Genomic DNA, 24,349 nt, shown 5'->3' with positions numbered 1-24,349 from the left:
ATAAGCTGGGGTGCTCCTAAAAGTAATGCTGACTTTATAAAACTAACAAGAACACTGTAATACATTTTTAAGAAAGTACTTTTTAAGAATAAAATCTTCACTAGATACTTCAATTAAAATTCAGGCAGTTTCATGTGATTACAGAATAAACTATGATAATTATGATGATGACTTAGCTTTTGTAGGGTAAAAATGGCCCTAAAACCCCTGCCATTTGATTTATTTAAAAAAGAAAAAACAACAGTAATTCTTTGTCTTACGGAAACTTGTGAGCAGAATGGAAATTGACATTTTGTTGTAGCACATGCTGAGTCATGGGTGGGCTTCTGTCTCTCTTATTTATTTAATATAATCTTTACTGGAAAAAAAAACCGTTAAAATGACAACAAACAAAAGGAAACTGTGGCCTGATTACAAATAAGATTTATAAGACATTCTTAAGGTTGAAATAGAAAAACAATTTTTGCTTTTAAAATGTATTTGAAGTGGACATCAAAAACAGGATAGTTGCTTTTTTCATTGGAAACGAGCAAAATTTAGAATCATATTCTTGATTTGCATTTTACTGATTCAGAATTAGGATTATTTAACCAAGGATCAAGTGATATTTTCCTTATCAGAACTTTTCTTCATAGATTTTCCTAAACAAGTCTCTAGATTACAGTCAAAATGATTAAGAAAACATACTAGTTTCAAGGTAATATTTAACTGTTTTGGAAGCCCTACTTTAGAAATTCATCTTTTACTTAAGAACTTGAGAACTTATACTATGCAATTAGTTAAATGAATATCTTACTTTAAATATCTTAAAGTTTAAAATGTTTTTCTTTAAATTATAATTTATATTTTATAATTATATTTAGTATGTTATATAGTATTCTAAAGTTTTTATACTTATATGCCATAAGTCCATAGGTTCTTTAAAGTATTCTGTACTTAGGCTATAATTTTAATTTTTTTATCAGTCATACCCTAACTCACCTAAGCAATACATATTTAGGACAACATGTTTATTACTGGAGTTAAATTAAGGCATTAAAATTGTGAAATTTCTTCTATTCTGAAAGGTCAAAATAAGATACATCATTAAAATTGTGTGTGGAAGCATTTAATCACCATAAAATACTCAAGTCCTTTAAATGTACTCAGTGAAAGGAGTTTACTTCCATCTTTACATGATCCCTGAAGGATAGCAAAAGCAGAGTGGTTTGGTGGTTACAGAACAATGTCTGAAACATAGTCGTGTGTACAGATCTCCTAGGGATTTTGGTAAAATGCAGATTCTGATTCAGTAGGGCTGAGGTGGAGCCTGAGATTCTGCGTAAGTAATAAGCTCCCAAGTGATGGAGATGCTTCCAGTCTGTGAACTGAACTTTGAAATGGTCTGGGAGTCAGGATAACTGGTTTTAGTCCTCTTGAGGGGATTAACTTCTCCAGGCCACAGTTCCCTTTTTGTTTGTCAAATGAAGGGGTTAATTGCTAATTCCAGCTCCCAAGCTTCTGATTCTATATAAAGTACTAATTTAAATATCTTCCATTGCTATTTAGATACTTATTTTAGGTATCAATTTGCCTCGGTTTACTGAGGAAAACTTGAATATTTGAGGTATAAAAATTATAACTATCAACTTGTATTTTAAAAGCTTAAGCCTTTAAATTAATAATGTAAAGTTATGACTGCTGATTTTTCTGCATCAGAAGTGGCATGAATGACTTATAATATATGAGTTAATGTAGACGTAAAGATAGCATTTGTTTAACTGGGTATCAGTGACTTGGAGTAGGGAGTAGAAGGATATGTTGAGTCAAATGTTTGGAATAAGGTGGTTGTATGGCCGTAAACTTAAGTATAATGCGATTTGGTTGGAACTTGAAGTAATACAAGAACAGAGAATAATGAAAACTGTATTCTGTAGCAGTCACAGGTGAGAAAGGGAGACTGCCCAGGAGAGGGAATTGGGAAACCTGCTGGAAGATGTCTCCCTAATAAATTGTCCTTTCCTAGCCCTACACCTTAGACCTAGACCTCAAGTATAGCACTGTTTGAGTACATACTGCTGGCCTTTTAATTGATGATGGATGAAAGGGGAATTTCTTTCTAGATTTTCAGCTTGAACTGCATGATGGTGGAAAATCAGCAGTCCTAGTATATTATAAGCAACCTAAGAGAGGCATTTAGTATATCACACAAAATTATTTATTGTTTATCATAAAAGTTCTTTCTAGGTGGTTCCTAGTTTTCTTCAAGCTCATTTTTTCTCCATGCAAATGATTTAACAGCACTCATGGATCCCTGTTACAATTTACTTCATTCATTTCCAGTTAAGACTGTTATATTGGTACTCCTACTTGTAATTTCTTCTCTCGCCATATATATGCTGTCTCTCATGCATCTTTATGCATTTTTAAAACTACCATTCTACTCCAGCCGAGCTAGTACATGAGATACATAAGCATGTTCAAACAGAGGTGCTTATGCGTAGTCACAGGGATTGATTTATTTAACAAACCACTTACTTCACATTCGTTATGTGCCAGGCCCTGGGTACTAGGGATGTAATGTGGAGGCCAACAGACATGATCCCTTCCCTTAGGAAGCTGACTGCCTAGTGAGAAATACAGGCACTAAATAAATAATAACATAAACATAAATGACAAACTCTGAAAAGTACTTACAAGGGAAAAGTATTTATATTCATAGTGCTCAGTACAAAAATATCTCTGAGAATAGAAACCTACAGTTAATCATTAAAGTTATAGTTATAATAGGGCCTAAATGAGATTAAGTTTTTAGCCTAAAAGCTAAAAATCAATCCATATATTAGGGAAATTATTTAATATAGAAGAATATATGAAAAAACAATAGCTGTTATTGAGCTATTCTGATAAAGTTTTTTTTCTAGAGGAATTTTACTCAGAGAATATTGTATTATTTGAGTATTTATTTATTTATTTTTAAAATTTATTTTAATTAACTAATTTATTTATTTTTGAGACAGAGTCTCACTCTGTCGCCCGGGCTAGAGTGCAGTGGCATGATCTCGCCTCACTGCAACCTCCATCTCCCGGGTTCAAGCGATTCTTCTGCCCCAGCCTCCTTAGTAGCTGGGATTACAGGTATGCACCACTATACCCGGCTGTTGTGTATTTTTAGGAGAGACGGGGTTTCACCATGTTGGCCAGGCTGGACTCAAATGCCTGACCTCGTGATCCACCCACCTCGGCCTCTCAAAGTGCTTTTTAATGATTTTAAAATGCTACTATAGCACAAAAGGAAATAGTTCATATACAGATTCATTTAAAGTTTACTTTCTTAATGTTATTTAGCTTAATTAAATATGTGAGTCTAGTGATCAGTAGTGTACTGTCTGTGCATAGTTGATTGCTAAATCCACAAAGGATTAGAGTTATTTGGGTATACAAAACTTCTCTCTTTTCCTCAGGACCACCAGGGCTGAATTAATTTAGCTATAATCATTCCCTGATATGTGTGTAGTTATGGTTGTAGATACCAGGTAACTGAAGAGGAGAGCCTCCACTTATAAGGTGAATCTTGTGGCAGACCCTGAAATTTTCTATTCAATCAAAGGGCAGCCTGAACATTTGATAGTTTTTGGTATGCAAAGACCCATTGTGTGAGACCATAATGAGAAGTGGCCTTGTGCTGTATGGGCTGCCTAAGAAAAAAGAGCCTGTGCCACTACCTGAAGGAGACCTGAACACACTGATGGATGTAGCTAGTGTAGACAAGCTTACTGTGGGCAGATTTAATCTGGAACTTTAAATATACTCTTAAATGTATTAGGACATCAATAAAAATGTAGTTTTTTTAATATCATTGTATTAATATGAGATAAGTTTTTTGTATTCAAATGAGAAAACAAAAATGTTTGATTTCTTTTGAATTCCAGTTAATTGACTGCTACTGTGACTAGTTCTTAGGGGTGTCGAGGTCTCGTGCTTTCAGGCATAATCTATTCCTCAGTGTTTTCTGAAAATAAGCTTTTCTCCGGTGATATAAATCATTACACTATTGACTGATTGGCAATTTCCATTTTTCTCTGAAGCGTCAGGTAGAATAGCTTTGCTCATTTAAGTGACCAACATTTAAAGTTTGTTTTCACAAATCATTGATGGCTTTTAAAAATCTGAGAGAAAAAAAGTGAATACTTTTCCTTTCTGTTTTAACACCATACCCTTATGTTCCTTTTTTTAGTGTGGCTGGTAAAGAGGATAATACGGACACTGATCAAGAGAAGAAAGAAGAAAAGGGTGCTTCAGAAAGAGAAAACAATGAATTAGAAGTGGTAAGTGTGAAAGAATGAACTTGTCAGTTTTAGTCACCAGGTTTGGTTGTTCTTGGTTGCTGATAACTAACTTACTTGTAGAAAAATGAACTGTTTATGATGCATTCTGTTCAATCTATTTCTTTGAAGATGTTTCTTCAGAAATATGAACTGTAAAATATTGACAACTGTCAATCTTATGTATTGTGAAAGCATTGTGTTGCAGAGGCAAGGATAGAATACTATGAGAGATGAAATACTTTTTGGTTTAAGACAAAATTATTATCTAATAACCTTAACATCTTGGAAGGATTTTTATACTGATGAAAAGTGAACTTTTTTATGTTTCTGTATTTTGTACTCCAGCAGCCTCTCTCAATGAGAGAATCAGTTTGTTTTGCCAATATTTTGCTATTAATTTTCACAAATCACATTTTAGGAAGAAAGTCAAGAAATGAGTGACCATGAGGATGAAGAAGAGGAGGAGGAGGAGGAGGAAGATGACATTGAGGGTGGTGAAAGTTCTGATGAATCAGATTCTGAATCAGATGAAAAAGGTACTTGCCATTTGGTATAAGGGCAAAAATTCATTTTGGGAAGTTGTTTAAACCGTGACAGAAAACTCTTAACATTCTCCATTTCATACTTGATGAAAGCAACTTTTGTGACTACTGACCTACATTTGCCTTCCAAGGCTTATGTGCTAAACAAATGAGTTACTTCTCTTGCTGGATGTAGTCATTGTGTGATTTCCATTCTTGCTGAGTACAAATAGCATTGTCCTTGATCAAAGTGAACACTCTTTATCTCATTCACCTTTTTGGTTTTTGATTTATCCAGGAAACTTTTCTAATGACTAATCAGTGAATAAAAATACCTAGTTGATGGTTTTTATGCTCTTGTTTGAAAGCTAGAATTCTGATATTTTGACCTAGTACCAGGATTTTTATTTTCTTCTTTTATAAATAGCCAATTATCAAGCAGACTTGGCAAACATTACTTGTGAAATTGCAATTAAGCAAAAGCTGATTGATGAACTAGAAAACAGCCAGAAAAGACTGCAGACTCTGAAAAAGCAGTATGAAGAGAAGCTAATGATGCTGCAACATAAAATTCGGGACACTCAGCTTGAAAGAGACCAGGTGCTTCAAAACTTAGGTAAGAATTATATTTAATTCAAATGAAAGTTCAAGCTGAATCTTCAAAATGGGTTTTTTATCTTTTCCTGTAGAAGAAAAAAATGATAGAAGCCGTATTAAACCTAAAAAAGGTTGTTTGTTTTGTTTTTGCAAGTCTCAGTTTGTGTCTTTTATTTAAAAGTTATATGTAGCTTGTAAATACTTTCTGACCAGGTTATATGTTAATTTGTCTCATAATGTTAAATATTGTTATTTATTTTGTTTTTTCATACTGATATCTGCCTAGGCTGTTTACTCACTTTATACAAATTTATGGTTGTTTTAATGTTTTGATTTATGTTGGGTACATTTTAACATAACATATTAATGAATAAGCTTCAATAATCATTAAACAGGGTAAGAGTAGATAATAAAGAGAGAATGATTGAAAGACACCCTAGTCTTCTGAGATGTGAATGTTTGGGAAGTAGCTCTTCTCTTTGGATATGGACTGTAAATCTGTGAAATAAAAATCTGTGTCTCACAAAAAACATATAAAAATATCCTCTGGTCATTTAGGCTCAGTAGAATCTTACTCAGAAGAAAAAGCAAAAAAAGTTAGGTCTGAATATGAAAAGAAACTCCAAGCCATGAATAAAGAACTGCAGAGGCTTCAAGCAGCTCAAAAAGAACATGCAAGGTTGCTTAAAAATCAGTCTCAGTATGAAAAGCAATTGAAGAAATTGCAGCAGGATGTGATGGAAATGAAAAAAACAAAGGTATTGATTGTTTTTTCCATTAACGTTTGATGTTCAGTATGATTTTGCAATTAGTTGACAAAAAATAAACAACTATTGTGGTTCTTTCCGTATTCGATAAAGGTAACCCAATCTTACAAATGATGTACTTTCCTTTGGCAATTAGAATTTGTTTCTGATAGTCATTCCTCATCAAAGCCTTTCTTCAAGAGTAACTGAAAATCATGTGCTCATCAGGGCTTCTTAGACATTGATGGATATTTCTTCTCTTACAACTCTTACGCAAGCTTAACAAAAACATAAAATATTTCAAATATGCAAGAAAGCATAGATAATAACATAACAAACATTGTATCCACAATCTAGTTTAAAATATTAAGCATTACAGATACACAGTAAGCCTTCTGTTTATCTCTTCCTGATCATATTCCTCATTCTCCAATAGCTAATAACTGTCTTACATTTAGTGTTTATCATTTCTATACACAGAAAAGCACTAATTTTCTTCCCCTGTCCAAAGAGAGTGTGCAAATCCTGATCTGTTATCTGTTTTTGTTGAGGAATCAATTATTCTTTACGTCTATCATGAAAGTCATTGTAGTTTTCTTAAAATAGCAATAAAATAGCAAATATGGAAGTGATTTGGATAGTATAACCATGCATCACTTAATGATGGTACGTTCTGAGAAATGCATTTTTAGGTGATTATTTGTCAAACATGGAGTGTACTTACACAAACCTCGATGGTATAGCCTACTACACACTTAGGCTACATGGTAGAGCCTATTGCTCCTGGGCTACAAACCTGTACAGCATGTTACTATACTGAATACTCTAGGCAATTTTAACACAATGCTAAATATTTGTGTATCCAAACATATCTAAACATAGAAAAGGTATTGTAAAAAATACAGTATAAAAGATAAAAAATGGTACACTTTTTTTTTTTTGAGAGGGAGTCTCACTCTGTCGCCTCCCAGGTTCAAGCAGTTCTCCTTTCTCAGCCTCCCAAATAGCTGGGACTACAGGTGCACACCACCATGCCCAGCTAATTTTTGCATTTTTAGTAGAGACAGGATGTCACCATATTGGTCAGGCTGATCTCGAACTCCTGACCTCAGCTGATCCACCTACCTCAACCTACCAAAGTGCTGGGATTAAAGGCATGAGCCAGTGTGCTCAGCCAAAAATTGTACACTTTTATAGGCATACCTGATTTTACTGTGATTTGCTTTATTGACCTTTGCAGATATTGCATTTTTTACAAATTGAATGTTTGTGGCAACCCTGCCTTGAGGATGTCTGCTGCTGCTATTTTTCCGACAGCATTTGCTCACTTCGTGTCTCTGTCAGCATTTTCTTTTTAACAATTAAGTTTTTTGATTAAGACATGCAAACTATATTTTTAAACATGATACTATTGCACACCTAATAGACTACTGTATAGTATAAACATAACTTTATATGTACCGGGAAAGCAAATAAATTTGTGTGACTTGCTTTAATGTGAATTCACCTTTTTGCGGTGCTCTGGAACCAAACTTTCAAGGTCTCCAAGGTGTGCCTGTAAGGTGTGCACTTAGCATGAAGGGAGGTCGCAGGACTCTAAGTTGCTCTGGGTGAATCAATGAACGTGAAGTCCTAGGACATAGCTATACATTGCTGTGGACTTTATCAATACTGTATACACTTAAGCTACACTAAATTTATTTTAAAAACTCTCTTCAGTGATAAACTAACCTTGGCTTACTGTAATTTTTTTTGTACTTTATAAATATTTTAAGTTAAAAAAACTTTTTGACTCTTTTGAAATATCACATAGTTTAAAACACAAAATGCATTTTATAGCCGTACAAAAATATTTTTTCTTTATATCATCATTCTGTAAACTTTTATCTATTTAAAATTTTTATATTTTTTACTTTTTAAACTTTTTTGTTAAAACTAAAACACAAACACACACAATAGCCTAGGCCTATGCAGAGTGAGGATTATCAGTATCACCGTCTTCAACTCCCCATCTTGTCTCACTGGAAGGCCTTCAGGAGCATTAACACATGTAGAGCTGTCATCTCCTATGATAAAAATGCCTTCTTCTTAAATATCTTCTCAAGGGCTTGCCTGAGGCTGCTTTATAGTTACCTTTTTTTTTCATAAGTCTAAAACAACTATAAAAAGTATAGTATAGTAAATACATAAACCACTATAGCTCCACTATAATCTTATGAAACCACTGTCTTAAATGTGGTTCATTGTTGAGTTAAATGTTGTTATGAGGCACATAACCGTCATTAGATTATTATGTTGTGTAGTTGCTAATAACAACAGTAGCTAAAAATCATTAAGTGCTTTATTAAGTTGTTGAGAATTCAAGTGCCAGGTACTGTTAATACATTTTGTGGGTGTTAACTGGTTGAGTTCTCACAAAAATCCAATGCTATAGATATATTATTTCCATTTTATAGATGAGCAAACCAAAGCCTAGAGAGGTAAAGTAATTCGATCAAGGTCACACAGCTACTGATAGTAAGCTAAGTATCAAGATTTCAAGTTGCAGAGCAACTGAATATTGAATACAAAAAGTATAGAATACTAAGCAAATAAAAATGTATTAGAAACAGAAATACATGAATCTCACAGAAATAAGAATTGCCCATTTTAAATGTGCAGTAAAACTGCATGTTTCCATGTTAAGTATTCGGAATTCTAAGAACTTACTTCCATATATGTGCTTGATTGAATGAATGCTGTGACAGAGTAATTTCAATAGATGTATATACCTAATTGATTAGGTTCGCCTAATGAAGCAAATGAAAGAAGAACAAGAGAAAGCCAGACTGACTGAGTCTAGAAGAAACAGAGAGATTGCTCAGTTGAAAAAGGATCAACGTAAAAGAGATGTAAGTGGATTTTAACTCTCAGTTATGTAACAAAATTGTACATTGAAAAAGATGGTTTAATAAATGGAGGAAACATTTCTGGTAACCCTAACTACTAATTGCAGGTTAAGGACAATAGATAAGCATACATATTATAAAATGTCATTTATTACAATATGTGCATTATGGTAATTCAGTATAAGAGTTCATTAAAAAACTGTAATATTATATATTTTATTTGAGACTTATTTTCCAGATGATGACATAGAAGTAAATGGCAAGAATAACTGGTTATCTCTAGGATGACCAAGGAACTAGTTGCAGTATTTTGTAAGATAGCAAGTTTAGGATGGTTCTGAAGAGTGTTTTATCACTAGAAGTACTTATAAATAATCCTAGAGTAACAACCAGCCCTTATTAGAAGAGGCTTTTCTAAGGACTATCAAAATTTTTGTATCCTTTGACTCAAGATTCTACTTCCATGAATTTAGACGAAGAAAATAATCTAAAATAAGTAAAAATACTCTGCATCGAAATCTTCACTTTAGGATTCTTTGTAATTGTGAAAAAAGTAAAAACAACCAAATCCCTGACAATGGGAGGAATGGTTAAAGGAATTATGGTACATTCCATTTATATTTTGAAACTGTATACCTATCTGAAAAATGACCACACATTAAGTGTAAAGCATGGTCATCTTACAAATGAGGGAAAATTCAAAGGATGCATCTCAACATGCTAATTGTAGTTGTGTTAGAGTTATAAGTTATGGTTGATTTTTTTTTCTTCTTCTTTTCAAAATTTTGGCAATATGATTATTTCTTTTAGGTGAAAAATTATAGTTATGATTTTTTTTTCTTAAAAGAAGAAGCTGGGTGCAGTGGCTCATGCCTATAATCCCAGCCAGCACTTTGAGAGACTAGTGGGAGGGTTGCTTGAACCCAGGAATTCTAGACTAGCCTGAACAACAACACAGCAAGTCTCCCTCTTTGAAAAAGAAGAGGCCTTCACTTTTTCTCTTTATTATTGGTTAGGTTTCAGCCGTTATTCCTTTTTACTTGCTCAACTTTTCCTAAATCCTCCCTGGAAAAATATGAGCATAAAGCATATTTTAGAAAATGGAAATCTATTTTGGGATGTAACGAAGAAAGGGGACAGAGAAAAGAGGGAAGTGAGGTAAAGTGGATAGTGGATATTTTGGCCAGATGACTCCCCTATTTAGGTTATATTTATTTCTTTTTTTCTCCTACTATGTCAGTGTATTTTAATAATCAGTGTATTTGTCATAGTTAATTCCTGGGCATTTAAAATTTTGTTTTTATCAATTTGTTCCTACTGAAATCAAGTAGAAGCACATTCTAACATATTGCCTATTCTTTTTTTTTCTGTTATTGTTTTAAAAGTTGAGATATAATTCACATATCCTAAAATTTACCTTTTAAAGTGTACAATTCATGTTTTTAGTGTATTCACAAAAGTGTGAATGATCACCACTCTCTAATTACAGAAAATTTTCGTTACTCCAGGAAGATACACTGTACCCATTGGTAGTCACTCACAATTGCCCCTGGCCCCTGGCAGCCACTAATCTGCATTTTGTCTCTCTGGACATTGCATATAAATGGAATCATACCAGATGTGGCCTTTTGTGTCTTGCTTTTTTTTTTTTTTTTTTTCCTGAGGCGGAGTCTTACTTTGTCACCTAGGCTGGAGTGCAATGCGTGACCTTGTCTCACTCCAACCTCTGCCTCCCAGGTTCAAGCCATTCTCCTGCCTCAGCCTTCAGAGCAGCTGGGACTACAGGCATGCACCACCACACCTGACTACTTTTTGTATTTTTAGTAGAGGTGGATTTTCACCATGTTGGCCAGACTGGTGTCGAACTCCTGACCTCAAGTGATCCACCTGCCTCGGCCTCCCAAAGGGCTGGGATTACAGGTGTGAGCCACTGCGCCCAGCTGTGTCTGGCTTCTTTTATTTAACACGATGTTTTCAAGGGTCAACCATGTTATAACATGTATCAGCACGTCATTCTTTTTTATGGTTGTATAGATAGAATACGTTTTCTTTGTCCATACATCAGTTGATAGACGTTTGGGTTCTTTCCATTTTTTGTCTGTTTATTTTATATTTAATGAAAACCTTTGGACAATAGGAATAATTTCTTTACAGTGTATGCTACCTATTTCTTTATTACTAATTCATATAAGATATAGGGAGATCAACATTGAACTCCTAGGATGAACTTTTTGAATGTTTTCCATAACATATGATGCCTATATTCTATTATAAAGATACAATGCTGGCTAATCACATATAAAGCTAACATTCATACTCCCTCTCCCTTTTATTTGTTGCCTTGTGTACCTATTGGCCTCCTTTTAAAATTGTTCCTTGTCATATTCATCTTTGAACCCTTAGAAAGTTCAGGGTGACATTTACATACCATATAAAAATATGAATGAGCTTGAGATTTGATTTTTAATAGGAAGAAATTGAATGTAGTAAGAAGTTTCAAACTATATGATAATTATAGTTTTTGATAATTCATTAATTTAAAAAACACATTAATTTTGCTTTTATATCAATCATTGTGGCAGGCAATTAAGATATAGTTGTGATAAGATAAAGTCATTTTCTCAAGGAATTCCCATCTGATGAGGCAGAAATATACATAAACCTAAAATGAATGGTCTGCTTGAATTTGAATGCAAAACACGAGGGATTATTTGTTAAATAACAGGATTTAAGTACTAGAAAGGAAGTTTGTAGTGAACTGTCATTCTTAAACTTTGTCCAACAATACAGAATTGAATAAATGATAGAACTGGAATTAAGATATAAGTTCTTTCTTTTTTCCTTTTTTTTCTTTCCTTTCTTTCTTTCTTTTTTTTTTTTTTTTTAATGAGATGGAGTCTCGCTCTGTCCTCCAGGCTGCAGTACAGTGGTGCAGTCTTGGCTCACCGCAGCCCCCGCCTCCTGGGTTCAAGCGATTCTCCCACCTCAGCCTCCCGAGTAGCTGAGATTACAGGCACGTGCCACCATGCCTGGCTAATTTTGTATTTTTAGTTGAGACAGGGTTTTGCCATGTTGGCCAGGCTGGTCTTGAACTCCTGACCTCAAGTGATTCTCCCACCTTGACCTCCCAAAATGCTGGGATTACAAGCATGAGCCACCGCTCCTGGCCTCTGAGTTCTTTTTAAGTCCAAATTTTTTTCTTAAATTATATGCCTGTAGAATGGCTTGAAGTAATCCTAATTAGTTATCTTTATTTTGAGAGTACCTGGAAACAAATTAATAGTCAATGCAGACATGTTTTATTGTCCATTTACTTTATCCACCATAAGATCCATAGTTATTACAAGGTACTAATCAATATATATTCTTCCTATGTCTACAACAATTTATAATTATTGTATATATTATAAGATGACTCTATTGAAAATATTCTAAACTTTGTTTCTTCCTATCTGTGCCTCAAACAGCAACTAAAACAAGATGTCTAACAAAATTAAATAAGATAACATTTGTAAAGCATTTAGAAAAGTACTTGCATGTAGTAAGCACCAAATGTATCAAATTTAAGTATGTAACACAGAGATAACCTTTCATTTTTTTCAAAAAGGGATGAGGTATATCTGTATTTATTTGTGTTTGTTGGGATAAAACAGCTGTACCTGTAATAATGTATACAAGGTTGTTGACTCAGATCCTGCTAAGAACTCACAGTTCCCAGGGGTATGGGGAAATATATTTATATAGGAATAGGAAATATTGTGTCTTTCACTTTACTATTTCCACTTATTTAATATTATTTTGCAGCATCAACTTAGACTTCTGGAAGCCCAAAAAAGAAACCAAGAAGTGGTTCTACGTCGCAAAACGGAAGAGGTACAGTAAGCAAGCTGACCATTTGGAAGAAACATTCTGACTTTGAGATATATGATGTCTTTCTATAGACTAAGATAATGAGTCAACCTCTGCTGCAATTTCAGGTTACAGCTCTTCGTCGGCAAGTAAGACCCATGTCAGATAAAGTGGCTGGGAAAGTTACTCGGAAGCTGAGTTCATCTGATGCCCCTGCTCAGGACACAAGTTCCAGTGCAGCTGCTCTCGAAACAGATGCATCAAGGACAGGAGTCCAGCAGAAAATGAGAATTCCTGTGGCGAGAGTCCAGGCCTTACCAACGCCCACAACAAATGGAACCAGGTCTACATAATTCTGTTCCTGCTGACATAATCTTCTTGGCCATTAATACAGAATGTTGTACTTAAATGAAAAAATGGCTCATTATTTGACAGTACACAATCAAATAAGTGCATAAGTAATTATGCTTGTCTGTTTTATATGATTATAGGAAAAAATATCAGAGGAAAGGATTGACTGGCCGAGTGTTTATTTCCAAGACAGCCCGCATGAAGTGGCAGCTCCTTGAGCGCAGAGTCACAGACATCATCATGCAGAAGATGACCATTTCCAACATGGAGGCAGATATGAATAGACTCCTCAAGGTGTGGGAAATAGAAAGTAGATATGCTCCCCCTTAGCTGACTGTTAATTTTACTCTTCCAATTTTGTTTCCCGGGTAAATTTAACACTTACCAAGTTTTGGGGGGGTTTTGATTCTACAGTATATAAATAGATGAACATAATTTCTTAAAATCCAACCTGCTTTCTCAATAGCAACGGGAGGAACTGACAAAAAGACGAGAGAAACTTTCAAAAAGAAGGGAGAAGATAGTTAAGGAGAATGGAGAGGGAGATAAAAATGTGGCTAATATCAATGAAGAGATGGAGTCACTGATTGCTAATATAGATTACATCAATGACAGTATTTCTGATTGTCAAGCCAACATAATGCAGATGGAAGAAGCAAAGGTTTGTAATTTTTTGAAAAGTGTAATGGCTTAATGAAAAGTACTTTTGTATTGTTTATCATTCAAAGCACTTTGAGTTTTTACGTGAAGGTGTTTTCTATTTATTGGTCTAATCTAATACTTAGATTTTACATGTATGCCACTTCCTGCTTGCTTTTCAGATTTCTCTGCTGATTGTGTGATAACATTTATTGTTTATGTAACACATGGGTCATTTTTACATCCCACTTTGAATTCTTAGCTGCTTAAATGTATTTTATCTTTTCAACTAAACCCTATGTTTCTTGGGGTAATGATCATATATTGCACCTATCTGAGCATCTCGTTAGCTAACCCAATACTAGGAAATAAATATATGAAACAATATATAAAACCTTCTGTTTTCAGCTCAAAGTAATGGTCATCATATTATGCTGATTTTATATAGGAAGAAGGTGAGACATTGGATGTTACTGCAGTCATTAATGCCTGCACCCTTACAGAAGCCCGATACCTGCTAGATCACTTCCTGTCAATGGGCATTAATAAGGTCAGATATAACCACACTATTACTGAAAACCTAAGTTTTGACTAATTCATTGTAGTTTTATTTATCTTTCTGTAGTAACCATTCGCTTTGTAATAAGGAAGAAGATTATTCATAATTGGAAAGTATTTCTTTTACCCTTCTTTAGAGTCAGGAAGAGTGAGAAATATTTAGATCAATTTCATTAGCATGTCGTCTATTATGTTTGTTTATTAGAGCAGATAAACAGCTTAAGAAATAATTCCCCTTTTGCTTTAACAAAGGAAAAATTAGAAAAAAATTTCTCAGTATGCAAACAAGTTTGGTATCATAACTAATTTAACATTGATTCTTTACAGATCAAAAGTGAATCAGAAAAGAAAAAATAATTTAATCATTCTCTTATTTTGAATGTAAATTCTCTAATTTGTCACCTGTAAGAAAACCCTGCCCAAATGTTGAAGATGATAATGGTTTCTGACTCACTTTTTTTTTTCCATGTTGGGACTGTTATACTCTTTCTGTTCTTACGCCATCTCACTTAATTTTCACAATGTGCCAAGAGGTAATTATTATTGATCTCATTTTGCATATGAGGAAACTGAGAATCCAGAAGATAACATCTTGGACAGGTGAACTTGTCCATGATCACTAAGCCAGTTTGTGGAGGAGCTGGGATGACTCAAGGTCTATCTGATGTCAAGCCCATATATCATATTCATTTGCTGTTTGATACAGATCTTTGTGTGGTAGATCCTGTTTCATATGACCTAAGATAATTTTTTGTTGTGTTTCAGGGTCTTCAGGCTGCCCAGAAAGAGGCTCAAATTAAAGTACTGGAAGGTCGACTCAAACAAACAGAAATAACCAGTGCTACCCAAAACCAGCTCTTATTCCATATGTTGAAAGAGAAGGCAGAATTAAATCCTGAGCTAGATGCTTTACTAGGCCATGCTTTACAAGGTAATTTGTACTCGATTTTAGTTAAATGAATTTGCATGGTAGCTTTGCTTTTTCAACATGGTATAGTATATCCCTTTCCCCTATGGCTTGACTGAATAGATGCTATATTTACTCATGCTTTTAATAATTATTCTTTCTTTAATTTGCATGTATACATTTGGCAAGGTAATTGTTGTTATTCCAAGAAATGATTACCAACTTAAAATGGCTTACTTAACCTTATTAAGCAATTAGTTTTTATGGGCAAAGAAGACCAATCAAGTTTTCGTATTGGTTATCTAAATTACTTAAAATATTAACCAAGTTTCTTTACTTTACTCTGTGTATCTCACTGCCTTAAAAATAAATTTATAAGTGTTTGCTATGGCATCTATTCTACATGTAAATGGTACATAATCTTGTTTTATGTGGGAGTTTTTAACATTGGATCTGTTTTGATTGGAGTATTGCTTTTTGTTTCCTTTTTGCTGTTATTTACACAGATCTAGATAGCGTACCATTAGGTAAGTATGTTTAGCTTTCTGTGTATCCTACAGCTGCATGAATTACTAATTGTTCATGTACACTAATTGTGGTACATCTTATTTTAAAGATTTTTATTGGTGGTCAAGTGGTTTTTGCATGATCTTTTTTGAAATGTATCCATGGCCACAAACACACTAAGTCTTTTATCTTTATTAAACATTCCTGATTTTAAAATTCTTAGATGTTTAAAGAAGTATGCTTTTGTTAGTTGTCGCTTTTATTATTTGAGTTCCAGTTGTGGCTCCAGTTTCATAAACCCCCTGTCTTCTTTCTCTTTCTTATAGAAAAACATAATATATATGTTCTGTTAAATTTTTAAAATATATCTATTAACGTGCATCTATTGTTTTAACCTCATAAATAACTTTCTTCTGTATATATCTTTGTGTGTGTATATATATATATATTCTTATCTGTTTATTTTTGTAAATTTAGGCACACATTTTTAAATATTGTAAACTGAACAAAACTATCCAAAGGATTTTATCAGAACAGGTTGAAACAGTATTGGTCAGGCTGTTCAAGTACCTGGCATTATAACTAGCCCTTTTCCATTCCATGTGTTATCAAGCATGTTTCTTTGCCTCCTCCTTCCTCTGTCCCTCTCACTCTTCGTCTCCCTCCCTCTCTTCCTTCTCCTCCCCAGTCCGTCCTCCTCCTCTTTTTTCCCTCCTCTTCTTTCTCTTCCTCCTTCTTCTTCCTCTCCTCCTCCTCTTCTTTATCTTTCTCCTCCTCCTTCGTCTTTCTCCTCCTTCTTTTTCTCCTTCTCCTTCTCTTTGTTCTTCTTAGTGGCTCAATTCATAGTAATATATGCTCTCTTTTAACTCGAAAGATAAATTATTTGATGTCTTTATGTGCAGAAGAATATTAAATTGGTAATTTGATGAGCAGTGTTACTGTTTTCCAACTTTCTTTTTTTTGAGACGGAGTCTCGCTCTATTGCCCAGGCTGGAGTGCAGTGGCCGGATCTCAGCTCACTGTAAGCTCTGCCTCCCGGGTTTATGCCATTCTCCTGCCTCAACCTCCCGAGTAGCTGGGACTACAGGTGCCCGCCACTTCGCCCGGCTAGTTTTTTGTATTTTTTTAAGTAGAGACGGGGTTTCACCGTGTTAGACAGGCTGGTCTCGATCTCCTGACCTCGTGATCCGCCCGTCTCGGCCTCCCAAAGTGCTGGGATTACAGGCTTGAGCCACCGCACCCGGCCCTGTTTTCCAACTTTCAAACAAATTTCAATTTTCTGGAGCTTAAAGAAAGGTCAGAAGCAGAGAGTAGGAACCCATTCAGCTAATGTAACCTATGACTCATGGCAGAAATTTGCCCTAGGAACTGGGGCTCTTCTAGACGAAAGGAGCCAAATAAAAAGCATGAGATGAGAAAACAATGAAATTTAAATCCACAGAAGCTAGAAAGTCATAGGTACATTGCTTTAAATATCATTTAGTTGTTCTCCAGTTTTATCACAATCATTAGGCTCTATGCTGGGATCCAAAGATGAGTGAGATGCTGAACTTGTCCTTATGGACTTGATGCCCTGCTGAGGAGGAGAGACTATGAACGGATTATGATATATTGCAGTGAAGGCAATGATTGAGATCTATAGACTTATGGGAGCACAGAGTAGGACCACCTAACAAGAATGGAGGAGTTAATGAAGGCTTTCTGGACGAGGTGACATTTAAGCTAAAATATAAGTGAAGAAAAAGAGTTAGCCAGGAAAAAGACAAGGTTGAATGGGAGCCAGAGAGTCGCTCCAGGCACAGGGGCAGCAAAAGCTAAGGCATCGGAATTTAGCCACACTTTTGTGTACCTGAGGCCTACAAACAGGTTGATGCTCCAGAGCAGCAAGTTCATGACATGGAATGATGAAACTTAAGGCTAGAGGATGAACCAGGGCCAGCGCCCCATGCTCACAGGGTTGTACTTTTGTAGCTTTTAAAGAACATCCTGATTTTTCTGTATCTGTGTTGGGATCCCAAAGGTCACCACTATCATCAGAGATTTGCTAGAAGACTCACAGGGCTTAGTATATGGTTGTATTCATGACTTAAGATTTATGATATCAATGTTCATAAGGGGAAAAGACACAGATGGCCTCCGGAAGAATCCATGTCCAGGCATTTGTATCTCTCTCCCTCCCATGAGAGATCACACAGAGTGCTTTCTTTCCCCAGAACAAAAAACACAGCAATATTGGTGCAATGTTTATATCCAGAAAGTCCAGTAGATGCTCAGTGCCCAAGGGTTTTACTGGGGATGGTGAGTGACATATGTACCTTCTGTTGGTCTAGACTTCCAGAAGGAAAGCAAGTGTTCAGCATAAGCCATATTATTTGCAATTTCTAATGTACAGTGAGCCACTTTTATTAGTTAATAGTTGACTGGAGACACTCTGAGAGCTGTTTTCATATGTCAGCCAAAGTCCAGTTTTCCAAGCAGACCTTTCTAAGGACAGCAGTCTCAAGGGCTGCAATGTTAAATTTTTAAATATATAATTAGTATATGGAAACTACACACACACACACACACACACACACACACACACACACGTTTTTAAAATAATAACTTTAATGGAAGACTTTTAAAAATCCAGTTATTTGGTTAACTTCCAGTGAAGTGAGACAGTGAAACTCTATAATGATATAGATTAACTTTAGGGTATTTGGGAGTTTTGTTTTGTCTTTGTCTTTAAAGCTACTGTGATAAAAGAAGCTAATTTTGGGCTAGAGTTGTGTTCTCAGAGTTGAGAGTACAGCAGTGAGTTGTTGGTGTGTCCTGCTGCCCAGATTACTATAATACTTCAGACCAAACTTGGTACTGAAGAGGGTCTGAGTTGGTGACCATCTGGGTGGGATCCTCTGGGCTCTGGCCAGACTGGTTCTGTGAAGACACCATTATCTCTAACTAAGGCATACAGGCATAAGCAGGAGTTAAGAGCTTTTTACGAAGGACTTGCATGATGTTTAACATTTAATTCCATCACACTCTGCAAGATAAATACTAGCAAATCTTAGCCTGCTGTTAAAACACAGAGGGAAAACAGAGGCTAGGTTTGTCATTTCTTTATAACATAATTTTCTATATTCTTTACTAATTCAGTACCTTGGCCGGGCGCGGTGGCTCAAGCCTGTAATCCCAGCACTTTGGGAGGCCGAGACGGGCGGATCACGAGGTCAGGAGATCGAGACCACCCTGGCTGACATGGTGAAACCCCGTCTCTACTAAAAAATACAAAAAACTAGCCCGGCGAGGTGGCGGGCGCCTGTAGTCCCAGCTACTCGGGAGGCTGAGGCAGGAGAATGGCATGAACCCGGGAGGCGGAGCTTGCAGTGAGCTGAGATCCGGCCACTGCACTCCAGCCTGGGCGGCAGAGCGAGACTCCGTCTCAAAAAAAAAAAAAAAAAAAAAAAATATAATAATAATAATAATTCAGTACCTTAGAACTCAATTATCCTTTCTGTGAAGCAAGTCCTTGAGCCTTCCTCTAATGAGATACATATTGCCTTCAAAATCACCATTTTTTTTTTCACTTCAGAAAGTAAACCCCTTTGAGTGAGTCCTAGATATGATTCTATTTTAGATAATAGTACCAAGTCTTACTGAACAATGAGAAAGGAAGGGAACACTTGTGGAGAGAAATGAATCAATTGACTAATGTTGCCATAGTCTACCTGTATTATATAAAATTTAAAATTAAAAGGGGATGAACTGTATATATTGTTCTTTAATGTATATGTTGCCCATAATTTTGTCTTTAGATTTATGAAATGATTTTTATAATAAAATGTATACATTAAAACAGCCTACACCGATGTTAGGGGCTTGCTGGCATTTTAAGTCGTTTACTTTCTGTGGCTGTTTTATTTACTGACTTCCTAACAGTTTTATGTTTAATTCTTCTCCCTTTTCACTAGTCGGCTACAGTTGTTCTGAAATAGTAGTGGTTTCTTTGTATTAGTTTACAGAACTGTTGCATGCAAACCTATTGGTTTTGTCTTCTGTGTTCATGTGAATGAGCTGCATGCTGATGTGTGACTTCTGAACACCCTCATACACACCTTCTCTCTTTCTATATGAAAGCAAAAATACAGAAATTAAAAAAGGAAAAATATCTAAGTACATTGGCATAACTGATAAAGTATAACAACTATATTTATACTTTATGTAGTATTCTTGGTTGGCTTAGTACATTAAAGGAGGCCCATGTAGCGTTTACTTTATATTTTTAAACAGTAGATTCTTGTATGTTTGGATGGTACAGGATACATACATAATTCTGCAATAGTCATATGTACTCATCTCATTCAGAAGGATGTTATTCTTCTATACTCTACCATTCAAAGTCATGGTTTTCCTGTTTGAACATGTTTTACTCGTTCTAGAACACACAATCAAAGGAGAGTTTTTAAAAATACTTTTCTACAATTCTATCTATTTAGATTCAGTTACTAAAACCATCGTGCCCATATTGAGATGTTGAGCTGTTGTTTATTACAGCATGTGGATTGCAGTCACCATTCAAACTGTGACATGGGGACAATGCTTACATTTTAAACATTTTTTTGTAGAAAACGTAGAGGATAGTACTGATGAGGATGCACCTTTAAACAGCCCAGGATCAGAAGGAAGGTAAGAAGGCATTTAGAAACAATAGAGTTGACTTATTTACATAATATTTTAAATACTTTTATCTCGTTGTATCAAATAATTACCATAAAACAAATAATTTTCAATCTAATGGCCTAGTGAATAGCACTTAGAAACAGTAAATAGAAACCAAGTTAAGTTACGCTTAACCATCATACATTTTAAAATGAAAATATTGAAATATTTAAGGAACATAAATGAATTATTTTTAAATTAGTTCATTTTGACTTTCAATATTGTCTTTCTGTATTTCCCATAGGCATATAAATTTTTTGTAGTCATTGATATAGAGGAGCTATAGCTTTCTATAATAATTTTCTATTTAATCTTGTGCTTAATTATTTATTTGCACATAGCACACTGTCTTCAGATCTCATGAAGCTTTGTGGTGAAGTGAAACCTAAGAGCAAGGTAAGAAGAACTGAAAGTATCAGGTAAACATGTTTTACACTGTTATTTGTTATTGCTATTAAACACATAGGTTCAGATTTGACTCTTAATAGATTAGCAAGAGGGCCTGGTTTTACTAAAGATCTTCTTTATTTAGTTTTTTTTTGTTTTTTTAATCATATTTCCCTTTAAGTGGTAACTGAAAAAATTTATATTAAAAAATTTCTCTGGCCAGGTACGGTGGCTCACACCTGTAATTCCAGCATTTTGGGAGGCTGAGGCAGGTGGATCATGAGGTCAGGAGATCGAGACCATCCTGGCTAACACGGTGAAAACCTGTCTCTACTAAAAATACAAAAAAAAAAAAAAAAAAAAAAGCCATGCGTGGTGGTGGGCACCTGTAGTCCCAGCTATTCAGGAGGCTGAAGCAGGAGAATCTCTTGAACCCGGGAGGTGACGCTTGCAGTGAGCCGAGATTGCGCAACTGCCCTCTAGTCTGGGCGACAGAGCAAGACTTTGTCTCAAAAAAAAAAAAAATTCTCCTTGGTGGAAATTGGGCTTTACTGTATTCTTATATTTTTCCCACTGGATAACACAATTATGGATGGTGATTCTTAAGCTGCTGATTAACTAAATTGTAGACTGTGTAGTGCCATACAATATCATTATATTGGCAGGAGATTTCTTAAATTTTAGCATTCTAGTGTGTTCTTAAGTATTTCTTATTTAACCGTGCCTTGAGGTGGTTTTAATAATAATCCAGTCCGTAATTATTATGTGTTAAAAACTTACAAAGCTATAATGCATATTTATAGGGTTTTTAAAAAATGATATAAATTACACACACAGTTAAATGTGTGAGCTACCTAATGGTACATATCAGGTTGAATGCGGTAGCATTTGATAGTAGGTGATTTGACTAACAATCCTACAATGTTTGAAAACAAAGAATTCTTGCGGTGCTTATTGAATATTGTTGAGTGAATGGATTGAATCAGGACCTGAAATAATAATACTGTGCAATGGGTAGTGTATATTTAAGGCCCACAGTGGTTAATCAGGTAATGCAAATGACTAATTTAGCTGGATATACAATAACAAATGGGTCATCATTATGTCTACCTGGAGAGTACATGTCCCATCTAAAAGGAAATAGCCACCATCAAGTTTTGCTCATTTTTACCATGTGGGAATATGAGCCTAAGGCTACCAGATCCTTTGTTTTTTCAAGAGAATTCTTAAATACGGATTTTTACATAAATTTCTCAGATTATTAAAACGCTGGTCAAGCCAATCAAAAAACATCTCCAGGCTCTTACACATGGTCTTTGAGCTGTTGGCTTGGCAGCATGTAGTTTGTGTTTTATTATTCTAAGTGTCTAAACAGAAGTTAACAAAACTCAAAGAAAACATTCTGCTATGGTTTGGATCTAGTCCTAAGCAAAGGAGAGAATCTCTTAAGATAAATTTTATCTTTTGGGCCCTGAGAAAGCCTATTTAATTATGCCACTGTGGGACATTAGAGAGAGATGTGAAGTGGTGGCCTAAAGGTCATCTCCTAAAAGAACCCCCTGGGTTAAGAATTCCCAAGAAAAATTTCATGTCTGCTCTAGGCTCTTGGCTGTGGAGAGAATTAAGAGTGTAAAAAATGGCTACAGGGCTTTCTCTTTTCTGAAGTGCTACCTGCTACTCCGTTTGAACTGCTGAGATGCCTGAAAAGCATCTCATATCATTTCTTTTTCATTTATTGAAAAAAATGAAGTTGATTATATATTTTAAATTTGTGTGTACCAGCACTGTGTTAGGAGCCGGGGCTATACAGCTGAAAAAACAGGTTTGCTGCTTTCTAGAGGCCTATAATCTGGTAAACCACTTGATTATCTGTTCAGTGACATCAACAACTAACTGAGCAATAACCGGATAGTCACTTGGTTTTCAAGAGTAAGGAAAGGAATGCTTATAGTGAGTTTAGATTTTAGGAAAATAACCTTTACTTGCCTCAGCAGGCTGCCCAAAGCTGATACTGGCTGGTGTTGTCCAGTGGGCAGATTAAACATCTATTTAAGGTATCATGGGAAGAGGCTTACAATAACTGAAAAAAACTTGTATTAGAAAAAGAAATTAAGCATGGGAAAAAACAAGATTTAGTTGAGCTTCCCTGCAATTATCTTTTGGTTTAATGTCTTTCTTCCTTTTTTTTTTGTTTTTTTTGTTAAATTATATTTTGAGGGAGCTGGCCGCAAGTGGCAGGAGAGCACAGTAATGTTGGAGGCAGACAGCCTGGCTTTGAATCTGGCTTTGTCACTTACTAGCTGTATGACCTTAGGCAAATTACTTAGCTTTTTTGCGCCTCAGTTTCCTCAATTGGGAATTGAGATAATGATATTACTCCTGCTAATATAATAATGTGTGTGGAACAGTGCCTGGCATATAAGTACAATACAAATGTTGGCTATTATTTTGGCCTCTAAAGGTTTTGTCCAGCTATAGCTCAGGCTTGTCACTATCTCACATGCTATGTTTGGCACACCTTCTAGGAAAAGACACACTAAATGTTTTTACCTATTTCAAACTCATATAAATCTCTGTTCCCTAATCATCTTCTATGCAAGAGTTTGCTCCTGATTGCTTTTCCTTCCATTCTTTGACTAGGCCCGAAGGAGAACCACCACTCAGATGGAATTGCTGTATGCAGATAGCAGTGAACTAGCTTCAGACACTAGTACAGGAGATGCCTCCTTGCCTGGCCCTCTTACACCTGTTGCAGAAGGGCAAGAGATTGGAATGAGTACAGAGACAAGTGGTACTTCTGCTAGGGAAAAAGAGCTCTCTCCCCCACCTGGCTTACCTTCTAAGATAGGCAGCATGTAAGTTTGGCCCAGCTACACTAACTTCTTTTCTTTTGGCTTTTTTTTAAAAAAAAAGTATGCATGTTGCTAATTTCTTATTTCTATTATTTAAAATTTATGTAAATTTGATCTCTGGTTTTCGAAATAATTTGTTAGGTCTTGTCTCCCCTAATTTATTGGAGAGTTGAAATAATTTGAAAGGTCCTTTGTTGAATTGCTTTGTCTTGTTGCCAAGTTTTAGGATCATTCTTAAGAGTTATAATTTTTATAACATCTGAGTTGTGAATTACAGACAATACTTATATAGAAACACCTAAATTAAAGTTATACCTATAAAACTGTTATGTAACTATTATGCATAAACAGAAAGTTTAGACTCTTAAATTTTCTCTAAATTACCTATATCCTAGTTTTGAGAGAGCTGTCAGGATAGTAAATCTTTGCTGACTCTTTTTAAAGAAAAAAGAAAATACCAACTACAAATTTAATACATTTTCAACTTTCCTAATTTTTTACCTTGAAGCATATTGTTTATCTCGGATGAGTGATGCCCC

General features: G+C 35.2%; 1 protein-coding gene across 11 annotated transcripts in view; it reads left to right on the top strand.

The window, feature by feature from the left end:
• Positions 1 to 24,349, top strand: part of KIF21A (kinesin family member 21A) — a 163,472-nt gene that overhangs the window by 104,253 nt on the left and 34,870 nt on the right. For 8 of the 11 annotated variants that reach the window (XM_050750123.1, XM_050750117.1, XM_050750116.1 and 5 more), the window contains 15 exons: positions 4,217 to 4,307; positions 4,726 to 4,843; positions 5,256 to 5,444; positions 5,984 to 6,183; positions 8,955 to 9,062; positions 12,864 to 12,932; positions 13,037 to 13,251; positions 13,400 to 13,553; positions 13,726 to 13,920; positions 14,347 to 14,448; positions 15,222 to 15,387; positions 15,870 to 15,890; positions 20,478 to 20,538; positions 20,913 to 20,967; positions 23,599 to 23,813. In XM_050750123.1, the coding sequence (XP_050606080.1) occupies positions 4,217 to 4,307; positions 4,726 to 4,843; positions 5,256 to 5,444; positions 5,984 to 6,183; positions 8,955 to 9,062; positions 12,864 to 12,932; positions 13,037 to 13,251; positions 13,400 to 13,553; positions 13,726 to 13,920; positions 14,347 to 14,448; positions 15,222 to 15,387; positions 15,870 to 15,890; positions 20,478 to 20,538; positions 20,913 to 20,967; positions 23,599 to 23,813 (1,959 nt within the window). The remainder of the gene's footprint in view (positions 1 to 4,216; positions 4,308 to 4,725; positions 4,844 to 5,255; positions 5,445 to 5,983; positions 6,184 to 8,954; positions 9,063 to 12,863; positions 12,933 to 13,036; positions 13,252 to 13,399; positions 13,554 to 13,725; positions 13,921 to 14,346; positions 14,449 to 15,221; positions 15,388 to 15,869; positions 15,891 to 20,477; positions 20,539 to 20,912; positions 20,968 to 23,598; positions 23,814 to 24,349) is intronic. The other 3 variants (XM_050750118.1, XM_050750122.1, XM_050750121.1) reach the window with 1 other exon arrangement.

The sequence above is a fragment of the Macaca thibetana genome, chromosome 11 (assembly GCF_024542745.1).
Source record: "Macaca thibetana thibetana isolate TM-01 chromosome 11, ASM2454274v1, whole genome shotgun sequence".
In the NCBI taxonomy this organism is placed as follows: Eukaryota; Metazoa; Chordata; class Mammalia; order Primates; family Cercopithecidae; genus Macaca; species Macaca thibetana.
This window is presented reverse-complemented; position numbering and strand designations above follow the sequence as displayed.